Raw genomic sequence first — 11,601 nt, forward strand, 5'->3', positions numbered from 1 at the left:
ACACAAACACACACAAACACACACGCACACACACGCGCACACACACTCTCACACTTCAGCCTCATCACACAGCACACACACACACTCTGCTAGACCAAGAGCTGTGGAGCATCCTGGCATCTCTCTGTAAGTTAAACTCTTTGACTCAATATCAATTATTGATTTAAAAATACTGGTGAAAGATATTTGGCACAGATTAGTCTACTCTATGGCATATATTTGGTATTACACACAATGTCATTTTGGTACAAAATATTAAATGTTAAAAATATATACTGTATAGTTCTCCATTTTTATGCATTAGCTAGCGGTTCGGAGCTGCAGGAATCAGGAATTTATATGAGACAGAGAATAAAATAGGTCTGTTTACAATTATGTTTAAATTACAGACATGCCATTGATTTCTTAGAATCTCCATAATGAGCTTAATTAGGCTATAGTGACACGAATATAGCTATAAATAATTCATTTAAATGGGTCTAACATTAATAATTGCCCAGTGAAGTAGACTGCATAATATAACACAATGCATTTAGAAATATACCTGGTATGTGTAGACTAATTATTATCATGTCTTTGTTTTTAGGACCATGGAAGATAGTTTAATGCCGCGCGCTTTATGCACCAACGACAGCAAATTTCTCCACCATCATGTCCCTGATTTCTTCACCAGTGTCCAGGTTACACAGGACATACCAGCCGGGGTGTCTTTCGGCCCTTGTGTGCTTCATAATACTTTTTATGATACAATAGCGTTCATCGCCTTGAAGTCGTTTGACAGAGGAAGGAAATCCTACGTGTTCAGGGTGAGGTATTCATGCACACATCATAAAGCCTGGACACATTCATTTTTGGGGAAATATTAATATGATGCTAATAAGGGGGTTATTATAGGCTACACAAGACATGTGAAGTGAAATGCACTGAAATGACTGCCATTATTGGTCAGTGTGTGCATAAATAGTGACGAGTCGACCACATTTATCAACAGGTAGATCCGGACGCATTAAAGAGTTCTCCGTTAGTGGTTCCTTGGCTCAGGTTGGTGCAGGCTGCTATGGACGCAGAAGAGCAGAACACAGAGGCCTATCTGAAAGGCGGCCAGCTGTATTTCCGCACTATCCAAGACATTAGCCAAGGGGAGGAACTGCTCGTCTGGTACGACGAGGAGCTGTCTCATCTTTTGGGCTTTAGCGACATTAAAGCCAGGGCCCTGACAGTTGGTAAGGACTGCTCACATTGTTATGAGTTACGAATGTCGTCCCTATTTAGCGCGCGCCTATTCACAAACATAGGCTATAACAATTGTGGCACATTGCGCATGCATTGGTATGCATATGGGTGTAATTATAGCTATAAATGTATCTTTTATACAGGTTACTCGTGTGGGAAGTGCGGACAGGAGTTCAAGCACGAAAACCCTTTCCTAGCTCACTGTCGCTTTCTGTGCGCTCAAGTAAAAGCGGACGCGTGGCGAGGAGACGGCGAAACGCGGCGACAGCGCAGTGTCACGGACTTCCACAACATCGCAAGGGACATGGAACATAAAAAGTCTTCAGAGGATCGGAAAAGGAGGCACGACGAAGCTTTGAGTCCGAGATGCAGAAAACCTGTTTTGCTGGAGAAAAAGAACATGGCCAACCATAATAACATGACACACGTGCATAGAGAATATCCACATGACCATGATTTTATGGCACCAACCATGAAAGTCTCCAGTTCACCAAGTTCGAAGTTAAAAAGCGCCAAAAGCAGTGCGTTTGCAGAGATCAAGAAAGCGAAATCGGACCAGCCATCCAGGGCAGAGGATATAATAAGGGAAAATCCATCCGTTTCGACTTTACAGTTGGACAGGGAGGCTGGTTTGGGCCTTCAGTCCGACTCCAGTGCCTTTTTGCTCTGGAGTGCGCATGCGGAGCAAAAGAGCGCTTTCTGCAAGCCCAGTAAACTCAGCATCACTGAGGACCAGCAGCATCAGAGACCCGCGGGCCCTTCGGATGAGGTTTCAGAACACGCAGCTTTGGGATACAGAAATATGTTGGCCTCTCATTTGTTTCAAGGCGACCTGTCTAGCACACAAACAGTCTCGCCGACAGCTCCCCTGAGCGCTGCGGGTTCCTTTCATTACGCACCGGAAGTGTGGTGCAGGAACATCAGCGGGCCTTTACAGCCGACCTCTTCTCTCACTCTTCTTCCTCCTACTCTCAGCTCTCTGGGTGTCACGGTGCAGAACTGGTGCGCTAAGTGCAACCTCTCATTCCGGATGACTTCGGATTTAGTGTTTCACATGCGCTCGCACCACAAGAAAGAGTTCGCCGCCGAGGCTCAGGGTCGGAGGAGAAGAGAGGAGAAGCTCACCTGCCCCATCTGTCATGAGTACTTCCGCGAACGTCATCACCTCTCGCGTCACATGACATCGCATAACTGAACGATGGATTAAAAAAGTGTTTTTTGGGACTGTCTTAGGCTCGTATGGTGCATCAGGCCACGCGTATATTATAGCCTAGAGAAATGGTAGAGAGACATGACTCAAGTAGCTATTCCTGAATGTTAACACTCCAAATAACACAATGAGACCTAAATACAGCAATGTCAAATTTGAAGCGGAACATATTCTAACATAAGCAGAACTAAGATCAAAATAGCCCATGGTAACATTTTCATATACTATTTGGGTCCCTTATTAACACGATGTGATAATTAATTAATTAATTCTATAGGATACAGATTTAAAATCAGCAATTTGACTAATTTGATCATTTACTGAGGTGTTATTTTCACACCTGTGGTAAAAATTCTGCATGTGCTCTATATTTACTCAGAAGACCAATACTGAACTTTCTGTATGTGTCATGAATCTCCACAAGATGGCCACAGAACTCCGCAACAGAATTTCCAATTCGCATTATCATGACCTTAGTTTTCCATCTGTCTTTCTCTCCACTCTATCTGGGTTAATGAAAGGGGAAATTGAACCATACAGTACTAATTTTACAATAAGGCTACGATTAATATTGAGTTACAACTGATAGTGCCTTATAAATCTCAGGTTTGAAACTATAGAGCTATGTCTAGTCATTTCACTAACTTTGCTAGCAAACTGACTAATCCCCGAGTAGGGTTTACTTAGTTGTTTTTTGTTTGTTTTGTTTTATTTTTAGTTGTTGCACTATAGTCGAAGTAATAATTTTTTCCTAATGTAGGGTATAGGACATGTTCAGTGACACCTTCATCATAAGGCCTATAAAGTCACTTTTGTCACCACAAAGGACAAAAATATGTAGCCTAGTTATTTGCGAAGGGCTTTTTCTTTGGAAATTGGTATATATAAGTCCAGTATAAGTCCTACTTTAAAGACTGCAACACGTGTGAGTTTGGCTTTTGTTTTTAATTGTGACTGTAGTCACTCAGAACGTATTGGCTTAAGGATTATAAGATATTTTAAATGAATTGTTGAAAATATCTGTCCAAGTAATGAAGCTAGATTATTGCATATGGATAGATGTTAAATTAGCACACATAATGCATATTAATAGTTATAATAATAATAATAATAATAATAATAATAATAATAATAATAATAATGGGCTTACAGTTCATTCAATCAACAAGAAATGTTTCATCTGAATTGAAGGTTTAATCAGTAAAGTAGCAATTTTTGAAAATAATTTTTTGTCATACTATGATCTGTGAATACAATTTTAAGACCTTCAAGATGCTTCAAGCACAACTTGAAATAGCATTAACATTAGCATGTGTAATTCAACTTGACTGTGATTGGAAAAAGTATATGTTGTGGAGAACTCTGCAAAATGTCTTCAAGGGCAAGAAGAACAAAATCCTAGATGTCCTCAATATGTGCTCATCTATTTCCCCTGATTTTCACTTGACATGACTTTACAGGTAATACACGTTGAAGTAAACAGTTGGGATTTAGGAAGCAAAATTAGTAACCATTATAGCATTTATACATACTCTAAATAAAGCTTAATATCATTCTGTTGGTTCTGGTTTTGCAAATACATCTTGTGATGTTTCTCAAAAAGGAAACGAATATTGCTTTTCTTTTTCTCCTTTTATACCTATTAGATATTAGAGGATGTATGCCTGGTCAAAAGGGTACATTATTGTAAATTGGTGAAATGCACAAGAAGATGGACAGGAAATGATCTTTTGATTTATTCTAAGAATTAAATCAATTATATATAACTTACAAATTCATGCTTCCTTATGGAGGGTGTAGCTTATGCTCAATGGCAAAGGAATAAATATGTGTATGAATTTGTGTGTAAATATATTAAAATTTATATTAGAAAATCTATTAGAATATTTTATTGAATAAAAGTCAGTTTATCAGTTAATGCATGTTTTTATTTAAAATTATATTATAAATAAGTTATTGACCACAAACACACATACACTCATAGTCCTGTGGAGGGAGCTCTGCATTACATTTTGAAGCAGAGTCACACGCAGATTATGCAAGTGGTGTAGAACCATCTCTCAGTGAGAGAGAGAGAGGGGGCGAGAGAGCGCGCGAGAGAGAGAGAGTTCATGGGAAAGTCAAACTTTCGTCCTTTGCAAAGTTCTCAATGTTGCCTGTTGAAAATGTGTGAAAAATTCCAGCATAATACTGTCATAATTAGTGATCTGGCTGCAGGAAATGCTAATCAGATGAGGAATAAGATGTTTCAGTTGTATTCAGAATGTCTTCTGTCCATTCATACACAATGCTTGTCTGTTAGGATCAGTTCTCATTGGCTTGACCTCATATATTGGCATTCACCAACTGCCTAGTATCTACATCCTGATGAAACATATAATGTTATTAAAGCAGTTCCAAGTAGAACCTGGGACTGGGGATTCCCTCTTTGGGATCATGTCTAAAGTTGACACTGATTTTAAGTGTTTTAGTGGGTAGTGTTTTCTTGCAGAAGGACTATGATTAAAAATAAAACCCTCAGAGCACAACACAATATATACCATTAAGCATATGTTTGATTTCATAAAATAAAAAGCTGTACATGCCAATTTCTAAGTCATTGCCAACTACATGACGAACTTGTGGATATATAATAAAATCCTTTGAAATTAATTATTTCGCCATCTTCTGATGGTTATTATTTGCATTGCATCTATCATTCAAAATGATTCCTAAATGATTTGCCTGCATTTAGAGTGCAATGTACATCATTAACTTGCTGCCATATAACAGTCATAAATCTATAAAATGCATTCATAAGAATCAGACACATTATACAAATATTACCACATATTGTATATATTCTGGAAATAGAAATCAACCAAAACTGCTGACGGGGGGTGGGGGGGGGACCCTAATTCATCTTAATTTTTTATTCATAGCACTGACTAACTGGTTAATGTTCAAATAAATCATTAGCTTTTCTGGTCTGCTGTGGATGACAATGTCTTGAGTGTGTTTGAAAGGAGTGACATCATTTGTTGTGAGAAAAATGTTAACATCCTGCTCTCAAAGGCCTGGTGCTCTTGAAGTGGGTTTGAAACGTCGACTAGGCAAAGCGAGGACTCATCTATCCTTTTCTTTGATGTTGAAGTGGCGAAGGGTGCTTTCAAAGAGCAATCACTGTTGACCCTCTTCACATGTTATTCAGAGATCTTTACAACAAAAGCCTTTCAATAGAACCTGTCTTTAAATGTAAATATCAATGGACTGTTACAAAATCAAGACTCTTACAAATACAGTTTGGATTTTTTTTCAAATTCTATATATCACTATACATATAACTAATTTCAGTTCATAATTTAAAAAACAAACAAAAAAAAAGTACAAAAATACATTTTCTAACACATATCATACTGAAACATTGACCATATATGTTTTGTATATAAACACATTTACCCCAAATATTTCACACTTAGATCAATTAAATACTGTTATGTGGACATGGATAATGAGATAATACATTCCCATTCATAATCGTAATCCCCTATAGCGTCTCTGAACTCTGGGATTACGTCTCTAAAAGTAACACAAGCTGTCTGAGGATGATTTAACACATTGGTGACCTTGGTGAGTAGTCTACTTCTGACACACAACCACTTGGAAATATTCCAAGGAAAACTTTTGTGGATTATTGTTAGCTCAATGCTTTACAGTCTTGAAACCGAAGCCTGGTTTCAAAGCCTCATTATTAGTTTTAAAACTGAATCTCCAGCTGTGGAGTGTCTGCTGATGTTATATGATACATATTGACATGAAAACTCAGTTCAGAAGGCGGTACATGTTTATACACTATTTAAGGTAACTTAAATGCCAAGCATTTTGACTACCTGGTGCTTGGTCTTGTTGCACAATAGAAGTTCTAGACTGTTTTCTACTATGGATATTTTTAATCCAAGCATAATATAAATATAATCTGCTTCCACCTGGATATCTCTACATAGTATTTTGACAAAATCTTTACTGTTTGCCATCATTTGCAATAAAAAGACTCTATTTCGTACAAAAAGCAGTAATGCATTAACTAGTGAACTGCAATCTCTTAATTAATTTACACAGAATGTTTTCTCAGAGACAAAGTTCATCATTATAGATAAAAAAAACCCCCTCATGATAAGGAAAACTGTAATTTCGAACGAATTCACAGAGTGTGTAAAGCCCTTAACAACATAACTTTGCAGTGTCCACTGTACAGTATGTGGCAGCAATAGACAATATGTCTCTTCACATTTCGTTTTGGTGTTGTAACCACAACAAATGACCGTGTCTCCACATATGTGGTGATTCCATTGAGCCTATCGACAGGAACACGTCTCCACTGACATATCAGGGTAGTTCTTTAATACAATGTTTTTGGCTTCGTCCAGGAAGAGGACGCTGAGAGGGTTCATTTTCTCAGGTACACAACAGGGCTCTGGGATGCCTGGAATGATACCAACTGTCTTCACTATACTTTGAATGGTTGCATGGTTGGAAGGGCGAACAACCTAAAATAGAGGAGAAAAAGAACGGATTGAATAACATACAAAATATACAAAAGTATCTCCAAACACATTCTTCTGACTATATTTTTATTCAGCCTGTCTTAACATTTCACACCACTCTTAAAAACCCCACAACTGTTTCAAATAGTGGGAAAAAAAGAAAAGTGAGAAAATGAGTCCCTCTAAAACCCCTATTAAAGTTAAAATGATGTGAATGCAATTACACCTAACGCTTGTGTGCTTCACTAATGCTGGAACTGAATGCCTCCTGAAGGGATTCTTTGTTTAAAGTCTGGCTGCAAAAGTAATTCTAAGGCATTTTAAAATATTTCAATATGTCTAAACTATTCACTCTAATCTAAGTGAGTGTCTAGTACCCAGTATAAGATGTTCAGACCTTAGGCATGGGAAATTCACATGTTCCTGCACAGTAGTAGGCGTCAAAGGATTTAGGAGACAAGATCCATTCACTCCAGCCGATATCTGCAAAATCCACCTTCAGGTACCTCCTGGAACAGACGCGAGGCTCTCTCCACTGTCTCCTCCGTGCTTTCTTCATGGTTTTCTCATCAAAGCTAAGAACCTGTAACTTGTTCGGTCCATCATCATGCCCTTGATCTTTCTTTCTCTGCTCCTTTTTAGTAGGCTTTGGCTTCAGTGCTAGATAAGTGCTTTCCCACTTATCATGCTCCTTGAAGCTGTTATACTCCACCTCAGGAAGTTCATTGTTCTGGATAGGGTCAGGAAAATACAAGTCCCTTTTAACCCGCATATCAGGTGAGGTTTTTGAAGACTGAGTGGGCTTCTCATCTGCAGGGAATGGATCATACCTCTGTAAGCTCATGGAAACACTGTTGGGCTCTGAAATGGCTTGGTCATTGGCATACACTAGTATGTATGGCTGGCTGAAGGCTGACAAGCGATCCTGATACCTCTGATATTTTTTGCCATAGTCAAATTCCAGTGTTATCATGGCCTGTTTCCTGAGTCTTGCTTCCTTTATGATTTGAGACACATCCTTGGTTTGCCATATCCCTCTACTATGTGGGTAAAAAGTGATGTTCCCAAGCAATGAGCCCAAATGTGAATCACACGAAAAACTTCTGAATAAAAGATGAAATGAAGGTAAGTAGTGAAGGTTCTGGATGCGACAGTAAGGACCGCGGAAGCGCTTGCAGAACCAGGACCTCTGGCGTAGCCGTTTGTCAAATAAGAAGTGAAGTGTGGAGCTGAGAACGGCCTCAGAATCTTGAAGCAAAGTTAGATTTAGGTGATATAAAACTTGTTGTTCCAAGCTTTCTGCAGGGAAAACAGAGAACAACTGCTAGTTACAGTATATATGCATTGTAAAAACTAACTTCAACAGCAGGCTTTTTGTTCTAAGGAAGGACAAAATAGGTGATACATTACTCCTGGAGCAGCTGGAACCATGTGGATATGATTATTTAAGCTTCCTTTTAAGCCTGCCTAGAATCTAGTAATCTGATCTCAATAAAACATTCGGATTAAATGCTTTTGCAGACCGAAACATTGCTTGAAATCTGTTGCCTTTAGTAGAAATGTAAAGCTCCTGTGTAGCTTCTTTATGCTTTTTGGTTTATTTTCAGTATACATACTAAGTACCTGGTTGTAGTTTGTTGGTGAGGAATGGGTCAGTTCAGTGAAAATCTCTCTAGTGCCATTTCTGAGCCTAGTCCTTTAACTTTCTTCTCAACTGTTTGGTAGAGCACATTTTGGGTCACTATATCTTATTGGAAAATGTGTTGAACTTATCTCAGCCTGATTGAGCCATCTCCACCACTCGGTTTAGGTATATTATGTTAAAAACGTTCACTAAATATTTTTGTGTCTTGAAATAGTGTGTATTTTCCGTTTGTCTCTTTACAGGAAGTTAGCAAGAAGAAAGTCACTCCAGACATCCGCTTCAGGGTTTTATTTGACTTTAAAAAAAAAAAAAAAAAAAAAAAAAAAAAAAGATTTTGGTATTTATTATTGTATTTATACTTTTACCATGGAGTGACTTATGGCCTATACTAAAAAGGCCATAAATCACCTATACAAGGCCTATGCTACAAAAACAAAACAAAAACAAAAACAAACAAGCAAAAAACCTTTGTGGTCTGTTAAAAAAATTAAACTTGATTATTGATGCTATTGCCCCAAGGAAATAAAAAATGCAAAGAAAACAATTTTCCATTAATTTTTTTCTTAATGGGGATGTTAAAGGTCTAGACATAATGTAAGGAGAATTCGGAAAACGGATTTAGAAAACAGTTTTGTATATACAATATAAGGTATGTGTCTTATTCTTACATGGCCACAGAGAATGCACTCAAGCTAAACACAGAACAGAAGACTGAATGGTCTTGACAACAGTAAAAGTAGACTTAATGTGAAGTATAATTTCTTTCATTTAACTAAGTGAAATCTACACTTATATCGGTATGATCCATATGGAAGAAGAAATGTTCCTCAACTCACCAAGCTTGGCTTTAAAACTCCTCACAGTATTTGCATTTTTTGGCCAGTGCGATTCCCTGTTGTATTTCTCGTAGAGTTTGAACATATGCTGTGAAACTCTGTCCATTTCCGTGCTGTCACTGACTTCATCAGGTGAGACATCCAACACAAAGTCTGACACTTCATGAGCAAGTACACATTTGATCGAAAAGAGCAGTAGGTGCGCCAAAACGGTGCATTTCAACGCCATGATTTCAAATAAAAACCAAACAAAAAGCACTCAAGACGGACTTGCTTTCAAAGAAGCAGCGCGCAAACTAAAAATAAAGACTACAAAGTTTATGTAAAAAAATAATAATAATAAAAAAAAGTTGTTAGATTGTGCATCCGGAGATCAACTTGACGAATTGTCCATTTAAACAGGTTTCCGCTTTAGTTTTTTTTTCTTTTCCCCCCTGTAATGACGTGAATAAAAGTGTCAGGAGAGAATCCGCTGTGTCTCGGTTAACCTGTTGAATGTGCGCTTGTTTCTTATGAGCGCCACTAGAACGTGCCTCAGGACATATGCTGTTGCACTGGAGGCTGACGCACGCGCTCAGGAACCAACAGAAAGCAGGGATAAGCACACAGACCTGACAGCACTCAGACCACACTCAATACTGCTGTACTACACACTCGGGATAGTATAGTACGCATAGTATAGTATGGATAAAACATATGGGTCACACGAGGCCTGACAAATAAGACTAGACCACTGTGCTAAATGCATAAATAATACAATAAATTATGCAAAAATAAGCTGTCATTTTTTTTATTGATCATTAGAGAAAACTCTGCGTTTTATTTATTTATTTATTTATTTTTACCCCATTCAGCTTAATTTCTAACATTTAAGCTGAATGGGGGAACAGTCTACTAGGTTGCATTAAGTAAACCACTATTGCAATTGAAATGATAACAAACACATTAAAATGAAATAAATACTGCCCTAGTAAATCAGAAAAGATTCCACTTTCCCAAAAAAAGTTGTTGAATTAGATTCTGATTGTAGAAGACATTTTCTCAGCAGACCCTCGTAACTTCACTCATATGGTTGTTTCTTTGTAATACCCATGTGTTTACATTATTTTCATAATTGCAAATTAATGATCACATTATTATTATTATTCACACTCGTATGCAAGTCTCCACAAGACAATGACAACGACAGAAAATGCATCTGCTGTACATTATGTCATACAGCCAGTTATCTACCACTAAAACTAGAATGTAAATCTAAAGTCTAAGTGAGATCATATATCACTGCACTGAACACACTTGGTTCGAAGGGAATGAAATAAGCAGATTTGGTTTGATATAAGAGCAGCACAGCTAATCACAAGCTGTTAAATACATTCATGCATCTGATTTTACAACTGTGCCAACCACAGTTTTTTTTTTAAAGAACACCCACTAGTAATTAATATTCATAAGCAAATATTAATTATATTATTTAACATTATGTTACTGATATTTTTAATGGACATGTGTAAGGTCCGAAAAATGTTTTGAGGTTTGATGAAGATAACACTTTCTGTAATCAAGAAGCTATAATAATCAGTTACTTGCAGTTGCAACCTTGTTTTTCAATGCTGTTTTGAGAGTAAAATGCTATATGCTCAACTAAGGAAAGGAACTAGGAAAGCATCTGGAAAACTGCCAAAAACAAACTGTCCGCACTCATTATGAAGAGGTTTGTATTTTATGAACTAAAGGGATTAACTTATTTTAGTTGATTTGGAAAAAAAAAAGATAATTTCTTATTTTAACTTTTTGAGTTACTTTTAAGTTTGTTAGCGAATGTTTCGATCTTTACCTCACTTTACCTTTACCTCAGCTTAGGTGAGGCAAACCTAAGTTTCATTTGAATATGGGCCAATTACAGTAAACATGTAAATACATCTCTAACATGGTATATATGAAATCAGATTTGGTATGTTCTCAGTTTGGCTCTAAAAATGCCAAATATAGGAAAAGTCTATTTTCTCAATATAACCTCTATATCAACACCTCCAGCATTGTTCTCATTAAAAATCTCATTTAAATTGTTAGATACACTCTCGTTTCCACCATTTTTCATAGTCTTGGTCTACTGCAGACAGCAACACATTTGACCAACCTCATTTTAATGTATTT

At 37.3% G+C, this 11,601-nt stretch overlaps 2 protein-coding genes across 3 annotated transcripts; one reads left to right on the plus strand and one right to left on the minus strand.

Moving 5' to 3' along the window:
- The first annotated feature begins 205 nt into the window (after positions 1-205).
- prdm8 (PR domain containing 8) lies at positions 206-3,533 on the plus strand. Of its 2 annotated transcripts, XM_053620124.1 has the most exons (3): positions 206-806; positions 992-1,223; positions 1,377-3,533. In XM_053620124.1, the coding sequence occupies exons 1-3, from the start codon at positions 591-593 to the stop codon at positions 2,426-2,428; spliced, it is 1,500 nt and encodes a 499-aa protein (XP_053476099.1). In that variant the 5' UTR covers positions 206-590; the 3' UTR covers positions 2,429-3,533. The 2 variants fall into 2 exon arrangements, with proteins under 2 accessions (XP_053476099.1, XP_053476096.1); XM_053620121.1 differs by having other exon boundaries at positions 992-3,533.
- Positions 3,534-4,359: 826 nt separating this feature from the next.
- gdf10a (growth differentiation factor 10a) lies at positions 4,360-10,217 on the minus strand. Its single transcript, XM_053621261.1, has 3 exons — positions 9,448-10,217; positions 7,364-8,265; positions 4,360-6,969 (listed from the first exon to the last, which is right to left on the minus strand). The coding sequence occupies exons 1-3, from the start codon at positions 9,674-9,676 to the stop codon at positions 6,778-6,780; spliced, it is 1,323 nt and encodes a 440-aa protein (XP_053477236.1). The 5' UTR covers positions 9,677-10,217; the 3' UTR covers positions 4,360-6,777.
- Between the last annotated feature and the right edge of the window lie 1,384 nt (positions 10,218-11,601).

This window comes from Ictalurus furcatus, chromosome 3, assembly GCF_023375685.1.
Source record: "Ictalurus furcatus strain D&B chromosome 3, Billie_1.0, whole genome shotgun sequence".
NCBI lineage: Eukaryota > Metazoa > Chordata > Actinopteri > Siluriformes > Ictaluridae > Ictalurus > Ictalurus furcatus.